The sequence below is a fragment of the Belonocnema kinseyi genome, chromosome 2 (genome assembly GCF_010883055.1).
Source record: "Belonocnema kinseyi isolate 2016_QV_RU_SX_M_011 chromosome 2, B_treatae_v1, whole genome shotgun sequence".
In the NCBI taxonomy this organism is placed as follows: domain Eukaryota; kingdom Metazoa; phylum Arthropoda; class Insecta; order Hymenoptera; family Cynipidae; genus Belonocnema; species Belonocnema kinseyi.
Window position 1 is genome coordinate 96,462,560 of NC_046658.1, and position 20,602 is coordinate 96,483,161.

The 20,602-nt window shown below is 25.0% G+C and overlaps 1 protein-coding gene across 3 annotated transcripts in view; it reads right to left on the reverse strand.

Annotated features, from left to right (window-relative positions):
* Window positions 1-20,602, reverse strand: part of LOC117168499 (protein argonaute-2) — a 77,775-nt gene that overhangs the window by 30,982 nt on the left and 26,191 nt on the right. For all 3 annotated transcript variants that reach the window (XM_033354209.1, XM_033354210.1, XM_033354212.1), the window contains 5 exons: window positions 15,244-15,381; window positions 14,864-15,144; window positions 9,087-9,393; window positions 8,788-9,010; window positions 4,171-4,318 (listed from right to left, as the gene is read on the reverse strand). In XM_033354209.1, the coding sequence (XP_033210100.1) occupies window positions 4,171-4,318; window positions 8,788-9,010; window positions 9,087-9,393; window positions 14,864-15,144; window positions 15,244-15,381 (1,097 nt within the window). The remainder of the gene's footprint in view (window positions 1-4,170; window positions 4,319-8,787; window positions 9,011-9,086; window positions 9,394-14,863; window positions 15,145-15,243; window positions 15,382-20,602) is intronic.

The following is a 20,602-nucleotide window of genomic DNA, read 5'->3' on the forward strand; positions in this document are numbered from 1 at the left end:
GTGCAAAATGATCAAATAAAAAAATCCAACTCTAACCAAAAATGCCTTCGACATATTGGGCAGTATAAGCCTGTGACAACATTTCGCCACAGAAATGTTTTTTTATATAATTTTAAGGAATTAAATATTGAAAAATTGAAAAATCTTAACTGAACACTTCTTCACTCAATTATTTTCTTTTTAAATAGTTTAAACATTCTTGGGAAGCTTCGAAATTTTATTTCAAAATCTTGAGAAATCTAGAAGTTGTTTTAAATTTGTTTTAAATTTAAAATTATTTTGGACATTTTTTTCAGAACTTCTAAATATCTGTAAAAATTAATTGAATTTTTTCTACAATTTTCCAAAAATATTGCAAATTTTAGAAAATTTCTTTACAATTTGGATGCATAAATAACAATTTAACATTTAATATTTGTAGGCGAAATTTCAGTAATTTTAAGAGATATGTAGAAGTTTTGAAAATATTCAAACTTAATGTAAAATTTGAAATGATAGTCTGACATAAAACAAAATGTAGATTTTCGCAAATTTAAATAAAAGAATTAGATTCTTTTCAAGAATTGTAAAAGGGTTCAAAAGAATACAAACATTTTCTTAAGAGTCATAGGAAAATTAAAAATAAATTTTCATTTTTAAACGTTATTTTAAGAGAATATTTAAAAACTTTTTCAAAGATTTAAACCAAATGTTCAAAAAAGATTCTAGAAGATTTTAATAAAACTACCTAAAATTTGCATAATAATTTTTTATCTTTTTAAAGTCCTAAATATCTGTTAAAATTACTCAAATTTTTTCTAAAATTATTCATTTGTAAATTATACATCAAAATTTAAATTTTTCACTCACAAATTAAGCATTTTTCAAATGCAACAATTAAAATTGTAACGTTCAAAGATTAAAGGCTCTTCGAAATTTTAACGATCCCAGCCTTTCTATGTGAAACAATCCAGTTAAACATTCTTTACTTGTAAATATTTGGTTTCAATTTACTTGTCTCAAATAAAACTTTAAATATTGATAAATATTCAATAATTAGTCTTTTTTTATTAAAAATTTCAAATTGAATGGGTTAAAAATGGAATATTTTAGACTGAAACAATATTTTAAATTTAATAAAATCCTTTAATTAAAAATATATTATTATGGAATTATTTTTATGTTGAAAATAGTTTATAAACTTGCAGTCATACGTTCACATTTGTTTAATGACTAAGGCTTTCAAATTGAAACCGTTTAAGTTTTAACGTTAAAATCGGAAAATTCTTAAATTTTGAACTGGTTTAAAATCGTTTTGTCAAATTATTTTTGTTCACTTTTTATTACTTAAAGTACAGATAAATTAAATTAAATTCCCAGTAAAAAAATGCACTGCCATTTCCCAAGTTTTCCCGGTCTCCAAAAATTCCCGGTCATTTTCCGGGCCAGCGGCCACCCTGCAAGTTTTTCCATGTCTCATTTTTTTTACACCAAATTATCAAATAACCATTTCTATTGCATGTAAAAAATGAAACATTTCATTCTTTTATTGGCCACGAATTTCTAAAGAGAGCAGAATCATGAATAAATTCATAATTTTTTGCAAACATAAGTCGTCTTTGTGAAATATTTAATGAATATTTTTTAATCTTTGTAAAGTCTTTTTGAAATCATTAAGAAATTTTAAATCTTTGTGAATGCATTGCAATCTTTTGAAGTATTTGTAATCTTTGAATTCTTTAAAATTTTGGTGAAATCTTTCATTAATATTTGTTTTTGAAAACTTTTGCGTCCGTTGGAAAATATTGAAATCTTCTAAACTTCTTGAAACCTTTTGAAATTGTTTAAAAGTTTTGAAATATCTGAAATCTTTTTTTTTCAATATTTTTAAATCTTGAAATCTTTTGAAATCCTTACAAATTGTTTGAAATACTTGTGAAATCTGTCCCACATGTTTTGTATTTACTGAAAATCACTAGAACATTTGAAACTTTTTTGAAATCTTTTGAAATTTTCTAATAGAATGTGAACTGGTTTAAAATCTTTGAAATGTTTTGTATTTTTGGTCAACTCTCTTTGAAATGTTTGAAATTTTTTGAAATCCTTACACGGAGAGAAATTCTGGGATATTCATTCATGGCACTTTTCACAATTCTATGCTTTTAGGTCACAGATTCAGAGACTTTAAATCACGTACAAATTCTAGTTCTAAAATCACGCGCGTCAATGAATTAATCTCTTCAAATTTCTCTTCGTGTATGCATTCTTTGAAATATGTGTGGAATCTTTTGTATTCGTTTGAATCCATTGAAATATTTGAAATCTTAATTTTGAAATGATTTAAGACCTTTGATGAAATTTTTTGAAATCTGGTGTACTGCACCCTTTTCAAAACATTTGAAATTCTTGTATTCTTTTGACACCTGTATGAAATTTTGATAAAATCTTTTAATATTAGTGAAATCTTTTATATTCACTTGAAATCATTTAAACATTTGAAATCGTTCCAAATCTTTGAAAAGTTCTGAAATCTTAGAAATCCGGGTTACTACACCTTTTTTAAAATCTTTAAAATCCTTCAAATCTTCTGGAAGTTTTAAAATCAATGTGAAATGTTCGAAATGTATGTAAAATCTTTAAAATTGCTGTAAAATCTATTGAAATCTTCTAAACATACTTGAAATCGTTTGAAATCTTTGACACTATTTTACTATACTCCTTTTCAAAATCTTTAAAATCTTATGAAAGTTTTAAAATCTTTGTGAAATATTAGAACTCTTTGTGAAATCTTTGGAAACTTGTCTACACGGCTTTTTCAAATTCTTGAATCCTTCTCAAGTCGTTGAAATCCGTAAACTCCTTTTGAAGTGTTAAAAATTCTGTTAAATATTACAAAAGCTTCGAAATATTTTGAAATCTTTAGAATTATTTTGTAACCTTTGGAAATCTGATGTATAATCAAAAATTGAGTGGTCCAAAAATTCAAATTCAAGTTTCTCGTGAGAAGTTCAAGGGGATTTCCAGATTTTCGAAGTTTAAACAAAAAATCAAGGCAAATTTCAAGTTTTTAAGATCGCTGGACATCCTGGTAAATTTCAAACCAATTTAGTTTAAATTCAGATGAATTGGACAAAATTCCATTGATTTCAGTAAAAACAGGATGAATTTAGGAGGAATTTGAGGGAAAGGAGAAAAATGGATGAAATTCTTATCATTTTAATGTGAATTAAGGAAAAAATTCAGCGAATTGAAAACAATTGCAAAAATATGAATCATTGAATTTAGTAAGTTTGAAATGAGTTTATAAAAATTGAAGGGAATTAAAAAGAGTTTGCGGAAATGCCCAAAAATTGAAAGAAAAAAAAAACTAAAAAAGTATTTAATCCATTAAATTCAGTACATTTAGAATAATTCAAGTTAATGCAACAAATTCAAAAGGATTCCAAAATTTTTAAATAGAATTCAGGGTGGATTCGAAATTAATTGCAAAAAATATTTGAAAATCTCCTTAAATCTTTAAAAGCAGTAGCACCAGAGTTAATAAATCTAAACTAATCTATTTCAAATCCTTTAAAATATCTTGAAATCCCTTGAAAATTTTTAAAGCTCTTGAAAGTTCCTTGGAATTAAAAAAAAAATACCCTAAAAATCTGCAAAATTCTTTGAAATTTCTTCATACCATTGATATCTATTCAACAAACTTTAAAATCTCTGAAAATACCGAAAAATATTTCGTATTCTTTGAAATCCATTTAAACTTTTGATAGCTCTGTAAAATTCCTTAAAAATTTTGAAAATACCCTAAAATATTTACCCAAAAAAAATTTGAGTAAATTAAAAAATAGACATAGACATAAATTCAATAATGGGTAATCCATAGGTTAATTTATAGAAAGAAGTGACTGAATTAATATATTCACTTGAAAAATGGACTATACTGACTTGTTAAAAAAGTAATTTGCTAAACAAAAAAATGACTGAAAATGACTGCCTGGCAGTCTAGATTATTCTTGACAGTTACTTCAAGTTCTTCTTACAAAAATTCCCCAACTTTTGCAATTTTCTTCAAAATCCCCGACTTTTTCCTGACCGGCACAATTTTTTCTGACTTTTCCCTAATTATCAGATTGACCCTGAGCTGTGGCCACTTTGATTTCAATGCTAAATGTTTCGAAAATTTATTAAACTGACCTCGAGAGGTAAGTACGTGTGTTTGTGCTCCTGACCAACTTGAAGGCACGGAAGATGAGGATAACGCAGCTTCATTTTATATTTATCTAAGAAGTACTTGGCAACTGTACATTCGACCGTCTGTCCATTCTCTAGTTGCAATGGAAAGCTGAAATTAAACAACAAATTCCACAATTTCAGAAAAATGGGGCATTTCATTTTTTATTACAAACTTTTAAATCATATGGTTATCTCGTGAATATTGAACAAAAAATCCTTCTACACAAAAGCGCCTGATCTTTAGCAATTTTTCTAGACATTTTTGTGTTAATTTTGTTATATCTAAGCTTTGAAAATTACGGGAGAAAACAAATTTGATAAATAAATGGAAAATTTGATTGAAAAATAATTGTTTGATCGAAGATTCAACTATTTTGTAGAAAATTCGTCTTTTTGGATAACTTCGACTATTTTCTATTTAAAAATAAAATATTTTTCATTGAAATACCAACTATGCCATTAATTTTCTTGAGGATTCATATTTTTCGTTAAAAATTCAACTACTTGGTTAAAAGTTGAACTAATTTGTTTTTAAAAAAGTGTCTTTTTGGGTAGAAAATTTAACTATTTGATTGAAATTGAATATTTATTGAAAATTAATATTTGCGGATAAAAAATTCAACTGTTTTGAAGATAATTCATCTTATTAGTTTAAAAATTCAACAATTTGGTGGCCATCTTTCTCAATTAAAGTCTTTTTTAGGTTGAAATTTCAAACTATTCGATTTTTCTTTGAGTAATTATATTTTTTGACTGAAAATTCAATTACTTGGTTAAAAGCGTAACTACCACAAAGACGATGTATGTACTTATTCAACAAAAGACATGAATTTTCAACTCAGAAGAGTAATTTTTACGAAAAAAATAAAAATTTTCAAATAAAAAAGACCATTTTTCAACCAAATATTGATTTAATCTATTTTCAGTAAGAAATTAATAATTAAAAACAAATTCAATCAAATAATTTTTAACAAGATAGATAAAATTGTAACGTTAGTAGTTAAATTTTAAGTAAAAATTACTTTTCAGCCAAAGAAAAAAAAATTGAATAAAATAGCTCACTTTTCAACCAAGGCGATGAATTTGCAATTGAAATTACGAATCTTTAACAAATTAATTTTCAACAAAAGAGTAAGTCAACCAAGTAATTAAATCTCTAATCAAAAAAGATGAATTCGGAACAAAAAATCTAATATTTGATATTTGAACAAAAAAGATTGAATTTGTTAATAAAAAACAGTGAAATTAAACCAAAAAGAACGAATTTTCTAGCAAATACATAATTTTCACCCGGATACTTACGTTTTCACTTCAAACCGATCAATTTTCAACTAAAAACAGAATAGTTGAAATTTCACTTTAAGAAATTGATAAAAAAAAATTCAACAAAATAGTTTAATATGTATACTGTCCAATATTTCAATTCAAAAAAATTAAGCACTCTCGAAAAAATTCCCTGACTTTAAAAAACAGTCAAGTTTTGCAATTGTCACATTCAACTAAAATAGCATATTCATACCAGCAGCTAAACGCAAATATATATTTTAACTCAGGAATAAATGAATTTTGAAAAAATATATATAAATTTTGCATTAGAAAATATCAATTTTTAACAAAATATGAAATAATTAAACTTTTAGTTGAAAAAATTAATTTTCAACAAATAATAAGGGATTTTCAAGAATACAGTTCAATTTTTAACCTGTGTAATAAATTTACAAAAATGAGTTTACTAAAACAATGAATCTTCAATTGAAATAGTCGAGTTTTGTACAAAAAAAAAATAATTTTACTAAAAAAAGATAAATTGTTAACTAAAAATTAAAAAATTCAATTTTGCGTTTAAAAAATTAATGTTCAACCAAACATAGGACTTTCCAGCCAAAACAATGGAATAATCAATTAGAGGAAGTTAAATGTTCAGTTAAAAATTACTTAAAAAAAAACTAACTTTTTACTTAAAAAAAAACTAGCTCATATTTCAAAGAAAGAATTTTTTTAAACAAAAATGATAAATATTTAACTGGAACACTTGAATCTTTAAGCGAAAAAAAAAGAATTTCTAAACAAACAGATTAACTTTGAAATAAAAAGATAATTTTCTACCAACAAATTTTCATTCTAATTGTTAAATTGTGAACAAGAAAATATAAACTTTAACCAAAAATGGACATTAAAAATTACAGTTCAAGAAAATGATTTACAATCATACTGATGAATTTTCATCTTAGATTATGACTCTTCAATTCAAACAGTTCAATTTTATACCAACAAGATGAATTTTCAACAATTAAGATTAATTTTCTGCAATTTCTAAATAAAAAATATTAATTTTCCACCAAATGTTGAATTTTCGTGAAAAAAATATACATTTTCAACAACAAAAAAGAATGGCTAAATTTTCTGTTTAATATCCAATTCTTTAAAAAAACGGATCTACAATAAAATAGTTCAACTTTATACTGTAATAGTTCAATTTTCAGTTAAAAAATGGATTTTCAACAAAGTGGTTACAGTTTCAAACAAAGATGAATTTTCAATTAAAATGGTGAATCTTCATAAAAAAAATAATTTGTAACAAAAGACTTTTACTTTTAACCAACAATGTAATTAAATTTTCAATTTGAATTCAGAAATATTTCTTCTTTGAAATACTACTTCTACTCTAAAAACTACTTCAATTAATTTCTGTTTTTTTTTTTTAATTCGGAACAGGGAACTATAAAATTGTGACAAATTCTGACATTAGAAAAGGCAGAGTTATATTTCTTAATGGAAATTCCCTGCTCTAAAATAAAAAACAACTTTTTTTTTTAATTCCCTGTTTCAAGTCAGGATAAATTAAGATAATTAAATAACATCAATTCATTTATCAAACCAGGGTGGCCGTTTTCATCAAAGAAAAAAATTCCCGGTCATTTCCCGGCCCACAAATATTTTCCACGGTTAATGAAATTTAAACAATTACACTCATGCCAAAATTTTTCCCATTTGAAGTGATAAAAACTGAGCTGCAATTTAAAGCACTCAAAGTGTAATTATTCAATTTAAAAAATTTTAAATTAAAGCTTAACCGCTTTTTTTTATTGAAAAATGTATTATTCAAATGCTCAAAAATTTACACATGTAAAATGAAAGCTTTTCAACATTTTTCAACTGAACAATTTAAAATTAAATACATTCAGTTTCAAGAATATAAGCCCAAACTATCATTTTTAATCCTCTAAATTGAAGAATCAATCAATGCGTTAAAATTTGTTAAAATTATATCATTTTAAGCAATTTTAGGCTAAAAACTTTAAAAATTGAACAATTATATATATTTTTTTAACTGAACACAAATTCCAAAATTCAAAATGTTATTTCCAAATCTTGAAAAATTAACATGTTGTGTGAAATTTTTTTAAATTTTAAATAATTTTAAAACATTTTTCAGAACTTCTAATCCTCTTTTAAAATGATTCGTAATTTTCCTTAAATTTTTGTTAAAATCCTTAAAAATTCAAAAAATGTCCTTAAATTCCTTTCGAAATTTTTTGTTCGAAATCTTCAAAAATTTCAAATTAATTTTTAATTTGTTCACAAATTCTTTAAATTTCTTCAACTTTCTGATTCGTTTCTAAAAATAGATGTTCAATTGTTATTTTATATATCGAAATCCAACAACTTGAATTACAAATTACATTTTTTTAAATAGAACAATTAAAATTGTAAAGTTGAAAATTTTATTCTGAATATTTCATTTATAACTACTGATTTCCAATGAACCGTCAGATATTTCTAAATATAAATTAATTGTTCTTTTCCTTAATTGAAAATTTTCAAATTAAATGGTTCAAAATGGAATACTTCAAACTGAAACAATATTTGAAAAATAAAAACCTTTGGTTATGAATATTTTATTTTGAAGTTATTTGAAAACAGTTGTTTCAATCGAGGTTTTAGATTTGTTTAACTAATAAGACTTTCATTTTTAAAGTAAAATTTAATTTAAAAAATGATGAATTAATTTATATTCACAGTTGATCAACTGAAAATGTTTTTTTTTTTTATGAAAGATCTTCTAATTTTTAATTGTATAAATCGTTTTAAAAAATTGAAAATATAAAATGGAAAATTTTTAAATCGAAAGATTTTCGAACGACGCATTCTAAACTTAATAATATCATAATTAAAAAAAGATTACAATTTAACTAATTATTTAAAGAACGGTTGAAATCAAAGTTGGACAGCTTTTTTATTTTAAAATTTTGTAAAATTCCCAATCAAAAAATAAATTCACTGTCATTTCCCGGTATTTCCCTGTCTCATAAATTTCCCGGTTTCCCGGTCCAGACGCCACCCTGTCAAACTTAAGTAAGCGAAAAAATCTCCCAAAGCAGAAAATTGTAAAAGGTTTTTTTGTTTATAATCAAAAATAATAAACATTCAATCATAAATTATGATTTAATTAGAGTAAACTGAGACAATCTGAAAAATCTGCGACTGTAGATAAAGTAAATTGACCAAAATTAATAAAATAATTAATGCTCATTATTAACAAGTGGGGTCATCAATTATTGATAATATAATACTTACGATTGCATCTGGGCAGGTTTGCGCGTGACATTACAGACTCTGTATTTTCGCCTCATAGTTCCGCAATGTGTGATTTCAATTTTCAGCCCCTTGATTTCTTTGGTAAACTTGACTCGTTGCGAATCGGTCAGAGGTTTTCTCTGTTCGTTGATGTCTCGGATGTCCAGAACTTCGCACATGAATTCAATCACTGGTTGGGCTTTATAGAAGGCGGTCGCAGAGACTGAGAAGCAAAAGCGAATCCAATAAGTATCGAAATATCAGGATTAATAGGAGCAATTGCGGAAACAAGAACTCACCATCGATGTTCAACATCATTTTCCATTGTGAGGGCCGCACAGACTGGTGAAAACCGAACCAAACCTCCCTTCCGCCACCAAGGGGATGATAATAACCGTCTGGGGTACTAAAGAACGACCTTCCAACGGGTGTGTAGGTCATGGACGGTAAGTGCCTCATTACCACATCCAATGCGAGGATTGCGTCGAAGGGAATTTGTCGGGTTCGTCCCTCTAGTGCCTCTTCCAAGGCGAAGAGAGAAACTTGAGCCACCCACTTGATTACAACTCGAAAGACTCTGTCTTTGCCTTCTCCGGGAAGTATAACCTTTAAAATGGAATATATAAAGTCCATGCTCTCTCTCTCTCTCTCTCTCTCGGTCAAGGTGGTTCCAAGAAAAAAGCATTTCTTGAAAAGTACAAAAGCATTTCGATTTTTTCAAATATAAGTCAAATAATTCAGTTTGATCCTCTGAAGAAATCGATTAAATGATTCTAAGGGATCGCCCATAAACAACGTTAATACTTCGTGGGGGGGGGGCATTAAACAGGATTGTTAACTGGGGGGGGGGAGACAAAGTAACGCTACACGTATATTAACCTTTTAGAATTTACAGCTTTTTTTCTAAAAATACATATAGTAACGTTTTTAGTGCATTTCCAGCTGAAAATGTTTTTGGCAGAAAATAAATTTTGTTGTTGTAATTTAAGTTTTTAGTTGAAACTTCAACTTTTTGGTTAAGAACTCTTCAATTTTATAAAGAACTCAACTTTTTATAGTAAATTAATCTTTTTGTTTAAACATTCTTCATTTTAAGTTGACAATTCAACTTTTTGGTTCAGAATTCTTAAATTTTGTTAAAAATTCGTATTTTTGTTTCAAAATTCATCTTTTATAGTCGAAAATTCAACTTTTTGGTAGAGAATTCTTAAATTTAATTGAAAATTCGTCTTTTTTGGGAGTGAACTAATTTTTTTGTTTAAAAACCCAATTTTTTGGTTGAAACTTTAACTTTTTGGTTGAGAATACTTGAATTTTGTTATAAATTCGTTTTTTTTTTGTAGAAATTTTTAATATTTTAAAATTCATATTTTTAGTTAAAAATTTAAAAACTAGGTTTTAAAATAGAACTAATTTCTTAAAAACTAAAAAAAAATCTTTCTTTCTCGACAATAACTTTTTGCTGAATAATTCTTGAATTCTATTAAAAATTCGTCTTCTTTGGTAATAGATTAATATTTTTATCTAAAAATTAATCTTGTTTAGTTGAAACTTTAACTTTTTGGTTCAGAACTCTTTAATTTCATTAAAAATTCGTCTTTTTTGTAGTAAATTAATCTTTTTGTTCAATCTTTTTGTTTAAAAATTTATCTTTTATAGTTGTAAATTCAACTTATTGGTAGAGAATTCTTGAATTTAATCGAAAATTCGTCATTTTTTGGTAGTAAACTTTAAATTTATGGTTGACTATACTTGCATTTTGTTACAAATTTGGTTAGTTAAAACTTCAAATTTTGGCTCAAGAACCCTTGAATTTAATTGAAAAATTGTCTTTTTTGGTAGTAAACTAATCTTTTTGTTTAAAAACCAACCTTTTTAGTTGAAACTTCAACTTTTTGTTTGCAAATACTGGAATTTTGTTACAATTTTTTTTTCGGTAGAAGCTTAATCATTTTGTTTAAAAATTCTTCTTTTTTAGATGAAAATTCGACTTTTTAGTTCAGAATTCTTAATTTTATTAAACATTCGTCTTTTTTGGCAGTAAACTTTTTTTTGTTTAAAAATTCTTTTTTTTTTAGATTGAAATCGAACTTTTTTCTTCAGAATTCATGATTTTATTAAAAAATTCGTCTTTGTTGATAGTCATTTAATCTTTTTTATTAAAAGCTAATCATTTTAAGTTGAAAATTTCACTTTTGGCTCAGGAACCCTTGAATATTATTGAAAATTCGTCTCGTCTGGTAGTAAATTGATCTTTTTGATTAAAAATTTTTCTTTTTTAGGTGAAAATGAAACTTTTTTGTTCAGAATTCTTGATTTTCTTAAAGATTTGTTTTTTTTTATAGTAAATTAATCGTTTTTGTTAAAAAAAAAATAATCTTTTTTAGTTAAAACTTCTTTTTGCTTGGAAGCTCTTGAATTTGTTTAAAAATTAGTTTTTTTTTCTGTAAATAATTAATTTTTCTGTCTAAAAACTTTTTTTTTTATATAAAAATTCAACTTTTTGGTTCCGAAATCTTGATTTGGTTAAAAATTTAACAACTAGGTTTTAAAGTTGAAATACTTTCTGAAACATTCATTTTTTGGTTGACGTTTCAAAATTTTAGTTAAAAATTCATCTCTTTGGTTATTACTTTGGTAATTAACTATTTACTTATTCCATTTTTTGTCGAAAATTGTTCTTTTTTAAGTAAAAATTCAATTTTTTCTTCAAATTGAACTATTTTGTTAAAAAATCGTTTTTTTTGTTGAAAATTAATCTAGTTTAGTTGAATATTCAACTTTTGAGTTGAGAGTTCTCGTATTTTGTTGGGAATTCGTTTTTTGTTGTTATATAAAATGAACTTTTTTGTCAAAAAATCATGTTTTTAAAAGATAATTCAACTGTTTAGTATGGAAAATTCGTCTTTTTGTCTTGAAAGTTTACCATTTTAATTTAAAAAATCAACTATTTGGTTGAAAATTGGTTTTTTATGATTAGATTTTTTTGTTATTAACAAGTTCATTACATTTTTAGTTAAACTTACTATGAAAATCCCTTTTTTATTTTAATTATTGATTTATTACCAAGTTTTTTTTTGTAAGTGAAAAGTACTACAAAGTAGAAAAATTATCATCATCAAATTAATTTTCTGCTTCGCAAAAACATGTGAATCAATAATTATTAAGAACATCATTTAGGACATCTATTTTTGCAGCGTAATATGTTAGCAAACCACTTTCCCCGAATCGCGCTATACCTAAAAAATGATTGAAATATCAAAAAAGTTTAAACGCAAAGAAAACCCCAATAATCCTTATTTTTAGAATTTTTTTTCAAAAATTTACATTTTTCTCTTCATGTAATAAGAGCAACAAGTTCTTTATAAGTTTCATATCAATAAATAAATCCATTCCCTAATTATCGCTATTATAAATTCAAAAAAAATCTTTTCCTATGGCCAAAAGCAGTTTCTCTACAAACAAGCTTATTCTATCCAAAAAAATTGTGAAATAAAAATGATTTTCAGGTTTATATCTGACGAGAGTTTTTCCCTCTTTAAAAATCTTATTGTTTATTTATGTCTATGCTTACAACCATTTTTTTTGTACTGAAATGTATAATTACATCTGGTTTTTATAAAATTATCAATTATTAAACATTTCGCTAAAAACCTTTTTTAATCATAGATAAATATAAGCAACAAAGTTTGTTAAGAATAAAAAACTACCCCAGGGGTTATATAATGCCAAATTTATCTATTCTAATCTTTAGTCTCGCATAAAACTTGTTAAACTTAAAAAAAATCTGTTTTACCTTATAAAACCAAAAAATCCGCGTTTAAAAAAAAACTAAGTAAGATTAAAAATTAGGGACTATTTTTGTAGCATTTTTTTAAAAGAAACAATTTTGCTCTCTTGGTTTTTTTTTTCATATCTCGCGATCTTTTACACATTGTAGCAAAAAAGTTGCGGTAAATATATTAAAAACAAATGTTTTTGGCAATTATATAACTTAAAGCACATAATTAAGTAAATGATATTAAACATAAAAATCATTTGACCCTGGTTTTTAATCATTTTCGTTGTGTATTGTATTAGTTATTCACTTTACGATAATGAGATGTCAACAAAACTTGTAGATATAAACCTGAAAAATAGTTTTTACTTAACAAATTTTTAGATATGATAAGCCTGTTTAAAGAAACACAGCTTTTTCTCGGGGAAATAATTTTTGTATTTATAATGGCGATAATTAAAGAATAGTTATTAGTTACATTGATTGCTATGAAAATTAAAGAAAACTTTTTGAATATACAGTTAGAACTTAATAATATATTTAAGAAAATTTCACGAATTCCTTACTACATTAAAGAACCGAAAAGAATCATTTTTTAAGTAAAAATATAAAAAATGACAATTTTTTGGGTTAATTTTATTCAGGCTTCGAAAGTTTTTTTATTTTAATAATTTTTTTAGTATCTCAGGGCCGAGGAAAATGGCCTGCTAGAAATATTACTAAAAAAAATGGCGAATGGAAATGTTTACTATAAAAAAGTAAGAATTTTCAATTGTCTAGACATGACAAATTTACTTGTTGCTACAAATAAAAAAAATGCATTCAAAGATTAAGATTACTCTTCAACTTTTTTGCAATTTTTAACTTAACTTGATTTATTATATTTAACTTAAATTATACCTTGAAAAAATCAAAAATTCTTTTCACTTTTCAAGAAAGAGCCTTTTTCGAAAATTGTCTGTTCCAAATCAAAATCATAATTCTTTCCGAAAATTATGATCCAATTCACAGGTAAATATAATGAACTTCAAAACATTTCCTATCCCAAATAAAAATTACATTTTTTTTAGAAACATCACTGTTCCAAGTCAGAATTATACCTCAACTTTAAATTCAGGTATAACACAAAAATGTAATTCTTTTCAAAAATTACACTTTCATTAAAAATGCCCTATTCAAAGTCAGAAAAATAATCATTCTTTTAGAAAATTTTCTTTTCAAATGCAGAATTACTCTTTCAAAATCCACCGTTCCAAATAATAATTAAATTTTTTAGATTTTTTACTTTAAAACGTAAATCTTAAAAAACTACCCCAATGTTTTTTTTATCACACACACACGAAACTTCTTACAAAATGATAAAAACTATTAATCAACGTTAATTTTTGTATAAATAATTAGGCTTTTGTAGGAAATAAAAATTATGGTACCATATCCCTATTCGTGAAAAAAATATAAATTGAATTTGTTGACAAAAAAAAAAGAAGATAAATTTAACAAAATAGTTAAATTTTTAATAAAATAATTAAATTTTCAATAAAAATATTTGAATCTTTAAGCAAATTATTAAATATTCAACCTGCTCAGATGAATTTTCATACAAATGGTTGAATTTTCAAACAAAAAAGTTTAAACTTCAACCAAAAACCGTTGCCTTTTCTACCAAGTAGTTGAATTTTCAAGCTATAAATTTCAAAATCAAAAAGAAATAGATAGTTTCAACCATAAATGAATTTACACCCAAAATGATGAATTTCCCATTAAAAAATTTAATTTTATACCAAACAGTTGTATTTTGTCGATAAAAAAGAGGAAATTTCCAACAAAATAGTTAAATTTTCAACCAAAGAGATGAAGTTTAAACTAAAATGATAAATTTGAGATTGAAATAGTTAAAGATTTAGTTTAAAAAATGTATTTTCTACAACTTTCAACCAAAAAAAGATGAATTTCCAAACGAACAATGTAATAGTGGAAATATCAACCAAAAAATATTTTAATCTTGAATAAAAAAAAGGTTAATTCAAACAAAAACTATGCATTTTCAAGAAAACAGTTGAATCCCAAATGAAAGATTATTTTTCAACCAAACAGTTGCATTCTTTTAAAAAAAAAAGGTTTACAAGATTTTTTCCAAATTCCTGACTTTTTCCTGCGTTCCCGGAAGCAGAATAAAATTTCCGGTAGTGTCCTAATTTTTCCCAACGAAAGAAATCCCCCAATTCCGGCTCAGAAATCCCGGTCAGATTTACCCCCTCACAATATTAGATTATTAAAATAATACGGATGATAACTCACCTCTAACTCTAATCTATCTGTGCCGATCGGCAACGGGTCCCGAGTGTATAAATTGCTTCTGCCATCGAAAACAGGCTTGAGAGTTCCGAAAATTTTACTATATGCGTGAACCATAGTCTCAATAATTTCTCGATTAACTTTTCTTGGGCATTTGTCAGGTTGGATATTTATATCATAATGGTGCACGTAACCACGAGGCATTGTAATTTGGAAGTGGTTGGCCCTCAGGCCGATGACGCGGCCCTCGCGACCAATGTTTGGCCTTCTTGGACATGCGAACACTGCGAACAAAAAAAAAGACGGAAAACAATGTTTGCAATGCGATTAAATTGGAATTTAGTCTGGAAATTACGAAAGCAATTATTAAATTGAATATTTACTCGGCAGATCTGGAGGTTGAGGAGGCGTGTGTGTTTGTTGGGCGGGAACCAGGCCCAAGGAACTGGGGGCAACAACACTGCTTCCAGTTGTTCCAGCTGCTCCCACAGCAGTGCTTGTTGTAGGCCCCGGTGGGGGAGCTGAAAATAAATTTTATTAATTTTTTTGGTATTTAGAGGGTGTCTACTCAAATTCCGGAATTTATTAGACTTTATTTATTATTTTTATCAGAATTAATTTAAATAATAATAAAAATAAATGTTTTTTATCTTCAAATACCTAATTAAAATCCAGTGCTTATTTTCACAAAAATAGGGAAATATATTCTTTGAAATACAATTAATGCGGGTACTATATAAAGTTCAATTAAAAACAAGATAGATGAATTTTTAACCAAATAGTTGAATTTTTGAAACAAAAAAGAAGAATTTCCATGAAAAAAATTGTATTTTCAACAACAAAATCAATTCTAAAGCAAAGAATAATATATCAATTTCCCGTTAAAAACTTATTTTCGACAAAAAAAAAGAAGTTTAACAAAATACTTAAATTTTCAACCAAAGTGATTAACCTTCAAGTAGAATAATTTCATTTTTAAACAAAAAGATTAACTTTGTAACGAATAACATTAATTTTCTATCAAAAAAAACTAATTTGTCAAGCAAGAACATAAATTTTTCAACCAAAAATTTAACAGTCTAATTTTCAGTAAAAAAATTAATTTTCAACCAGAGATCAATTTCCAACCAAAATCATAGATTAATCAACTGCATTAATTACAGTTTTAACTTAAAGGGTTCATTTTAAACAACAAAAAAGAATTTTCAACAAAAATGTTAAATTTTGAGTTGTTAAATATCGTTGATATTTGAACCGATAAAAGATTTAGATTTTAAATTTAAAAAAAAACTGAATTTAAACAAAAAGACGAATTTTTCCACAAAAAATATAAAACAAATTGTTAAATTTTCAAGCAAAAAGATTAATCTTCAATCAAGAAGGTTAAAATTCTACCACAAGGGATGAAATTAAATTTATAACTATTTTTATTTCGAGACCTACAAACATAAAAAAAATTAACATTTAATATTGAAAACTGTTTAATTGTTGACTTTGAAGTTGTCTCATTTAGAAATAACTTGAAAGGTTTATAATTGGAAATTGTACTCATTTATCAATTTGTAACATAAAACTAATCATTTTTTAACGCTTTCCATATAATTTGAACAATTTATATTTCAAACAAGACGGTTTTTAATGCAAAATATTTTAATTCTTCAATCTAAACATTGTTTGGAATTGAACGCCTTATATTTAAAATAGCTCCTTAAATTTTAAAATAAAAAATGTATCATATCATTTTGAAGGATTAAATTCATAATTATTCAATTTAACTTGCTACTATGTATAGTTTAAAATTTTGCAACTTATGAAGTATCAAAGGAAAATTATGAAATTTTTAGTATCTTCAATTTACAATTAGTCAGCTATAAAAGATTTGGATAAAAATTGTGCATTGACGTTTAAATTCACATTTCTTAAATCTCAAATTTCTAAAAATGTTCAACATTTAAAAAAATTTAACCTGGATTTTTTTCATTTTCATAATTTAAAAATAATAGTTACTAAACGATTAGAAGACTTTACTTTCTAATTCTGTCAGAATAAACTGTTACATTTTGATAGCAAAGAATTTTGAATGTTTTAACTTAATATTATTAAAAACTTATTAAGGCTTTCACTTTTAACTAAATTTGCAGAATCAGGGTGGCCGTTTTAACAAAAAAAAAAATCCCGATCATTTCCCGGTTCGCAAGCATTTTTCACGGTCAATGATATTTAAAAAATTGAACACTAAATCTAAAAATTTCGACATTCGAAGTAATAAAATTCTGAACTTTTCAACTAAACAATTTTAAATTAAATGCATTTAAACTACGAAATAAAAAAGTTTCAACTTTTATAAATTGTAGAGTTCAAAGAAGCAGATTCAGTTCTAAACATTTAAACCCACGTTATCATTTTCATTGCTCTTAATTTAAGCAATTTTAAATTCTAATTCCAGCCCAAAATTGGTTAAAGAAAAAAAAAACACCTGTTTAAATCAGAAATTTTAATTCTTTAAGAAAATTCTCTGTTTCAACTAAGAATTATAATTTTTCTGTAAAATTCCCTATTCTAAATCATAATTAAATTTGTTTCTTTTTCAAAAATATCCCGTTTCAACTTAGAAACAGAATTCATTTTTTTTTTAAATACCTATTCCAGCTAGGAATTTATTTAAATTCTAAAATTCCCCTTTCTAAGACACATTATAATTCTTTTGAATAAATACCAGTTTCAACTTAGAATTGGTTAAAATTTAAAAATTCGATGCTTTAACTCAGAATTATAATTCTTTGGAAAAATTTCCTTTTCCAATTAGAATTTTGTTCCTTTTCGAAACTCTCCAGTAGTAGCTAGGAATTTATTAAAATTTGATAATTCCCGGTTCCAAGTCAGAATTATTTTTATTCTGGATTAATTCCAGTTCCAACTATAAATTTGTAAAAAATTGTAAGATCCCTGTTCAAACTAAAAGTTAAAGTATTTTTATTTTAAGAAGTAGTCTTAAAAAATTAGTTTATTAAAATAAAAAAAATAATTTCTAATTTTCCTAGGAAATGTCTTCTATTCTTCGGAAGCCTGTCAAAATGCTTAAAAAGCTTCTAAATGTTTTGTTCAAAATCTGCCAAAATCTATATTTTGTTTTTTAAATTAGGTCGTGGGCTATTGGCACCAAAGTTTTTGTACGAATAGTAGGATTTTGTCGGTACACGTAGACACTGCGTTACAATTATTTTTAATCATTCCAAATTTTAAATTAATTTTTATTTTTTTCAAACTTTCTAAATATCTCTTCACCTTACTCGAACTTTTTCTAAGATTAATACAACAAAATTCAACAATTTAACTTGCAAATTACATTTGTTTGAATATAAGAATTAAAATTGTAACATTCGAAGTTGAATTTCTTTTTTGAGTTTTGTATATTTAATTTATAATGACTGATTTTAAATGAACAGTCAGATATTTCTAAATATTAAAAAACTGAGCTTTTTCGCAATTGAAAATTTTCAAATTGAATGTTTTAAAAATGGATTATTTTCGAGTGAAATTATATTTTAAATTTAATAAAAGCCTTTAATTATAAACATATTATTTTGAAGTTATTCTAAATTAAAAATAGTTTATAAAGTTTCAATAGGGCGTTTAAATTTGTTTTCCAATTGAAACAGTTTAATTTTTAACGTTAAAATCTGAACATTCTAACATTGTGAACTGATTCCGAATCGTCATATACAATACATCATTGTTTAATTTTTATATCTTAAAGCACAATTCAATTTAAAAATAATTAATTAATGTATATTCAAATTTGATCAACTAAAAATGTTTATTATCAAAATACTACGATTTTAAACGCTTCTAATTTTTAATTTTTTAATTCTTTAAGACTGCATTTTGAAATTCTCTAAATTGAAATGTACCCTAAAAAAATAAAGGTATAAAACGGACAATTTTTAAAGTGAAAAATTTTCAAATTACGCATTCAAAACTGAACGATATCATCATTGAAAAAGATCAAAATTAAAATAATTATTTAAAATACGGTTCAAATCAAAGTTGCAAGGTTTTTTTTTCATAAATAAACGTTCCATTGTCCGATCTCATAAAATTTCCAGTCCAACGGCCACCTAGAGAATTTTAAAGGAATCAACGGCAAAATCTTTAAAATTTAATTTCTTTTGAAATATTGAAGGCTGCACATGTAAAATGACTCACTTATCAAGCTTTACAAATGAAAACTGTGTAATTTGTATAACCATGTTTATTCATATAGATTAAAATATGAATACTTTCATTTTTTAAATAAATATCTTCCAGACATTTAAATTGTATTTGGCAGATCTTTTGCATTACAGATGTTCTTGATGGGATTTCATGTTTTTTTTGTAATTGAAAAAAAAAAAAACAAGAAAAGTACGCTCACTAAATTAAATTACCAATGTACTAAATCTGAAAAATTAATTGTTTAAATAATTTGCGTTAAAAATTAATTCCATTTATTTCTTAGTTAAATTAAATGTTACCATATTATATAATTAAAATTTCCATTGGATTTGCCAATTACAATTTAAAATGGAAAAAGTATCTATTGGAATTTTAAACTTAAAAAGTATTAGATTTCGAAAAATATTTACTATTTTCCAACAACTTCAAGTTATGTTAGTGTTTCCCCTGAAATTGGTATTTAAAAAAATCATTAGATTTAAACTGAATATTTTTTGTTTTTAATAAGAAAAAATATTTATATTATATAATAAAAAATCTAATAAAATTTATTTAAAAAACCATGCGATTTCAAGGAAGATTCATAATTTTTTCTTAATTTTATGTTACGTTGGTTTTTTACATAGAAAATTGGCATTTGCAAAAAAAAATCATGCTAATTTGAACAAGATTTAGAATCTTTTATCAATTTTAGATAATCTTAGTGTTTTGCATCGGCAGATGGTCCTTTTAATAAAACAAAATTATATTTCAAAAATGTTTTAAATTTTTAGTAAAAAAAATTATTAGATTAAAAAAATTGCTATTTTAAACGAAAATCATTACATTCAATTAAAAAATCACCAGACTTTTCAAATTATCATTTGGTCCTTAAATTCAGAATATTTGGATTTGCTTTCATTTTATACTAAAATAGGCACGTTTATTAAAAAATCATCAGATTCCAAAGCAGATAATAAATGTATGAAGAGTATAATAGTTTATGCTTGCGTTTTTCACCTAAAATTGATACATATTTCAAAGAAGTTTTTACAATTTTGGAAAAATGTTAGGTCATGCTAAAACTTTTCATCAGAAATCAGTAATTTTAATCAAAACAAATTAGGTTTAAAAGAAAATTTACAATCCTAAATCATTTTTGTTACGTTATCCTAGTGATTTTCGTCTGAAATTGCTATTGATGATAGAAAATCATAAAATTTCAATGAATATTTATATTATTAGATCAATAATACACTATGTTAGCGTTTTTTTTTACCGAAAATGTATCACTTTCAATTGCATGACTTTCAATAAAATAAACTATTATTTTTAGACTGTTCGTAGTTTAGAAAGCATTTATTTATAAACTTCGTTCATGGATCTTCCTAATCATTATTGATTAAATTAAAAGAAAGTTATTTATTATCTAATATTAAGAATATAAAATACATACAATATATTATATATGTTTGAAAAAAACTAATTTTGTAATTTTAACATTTTCATGGACGCTGATATTGTTTACGTATCTGGAGATCTTGACTG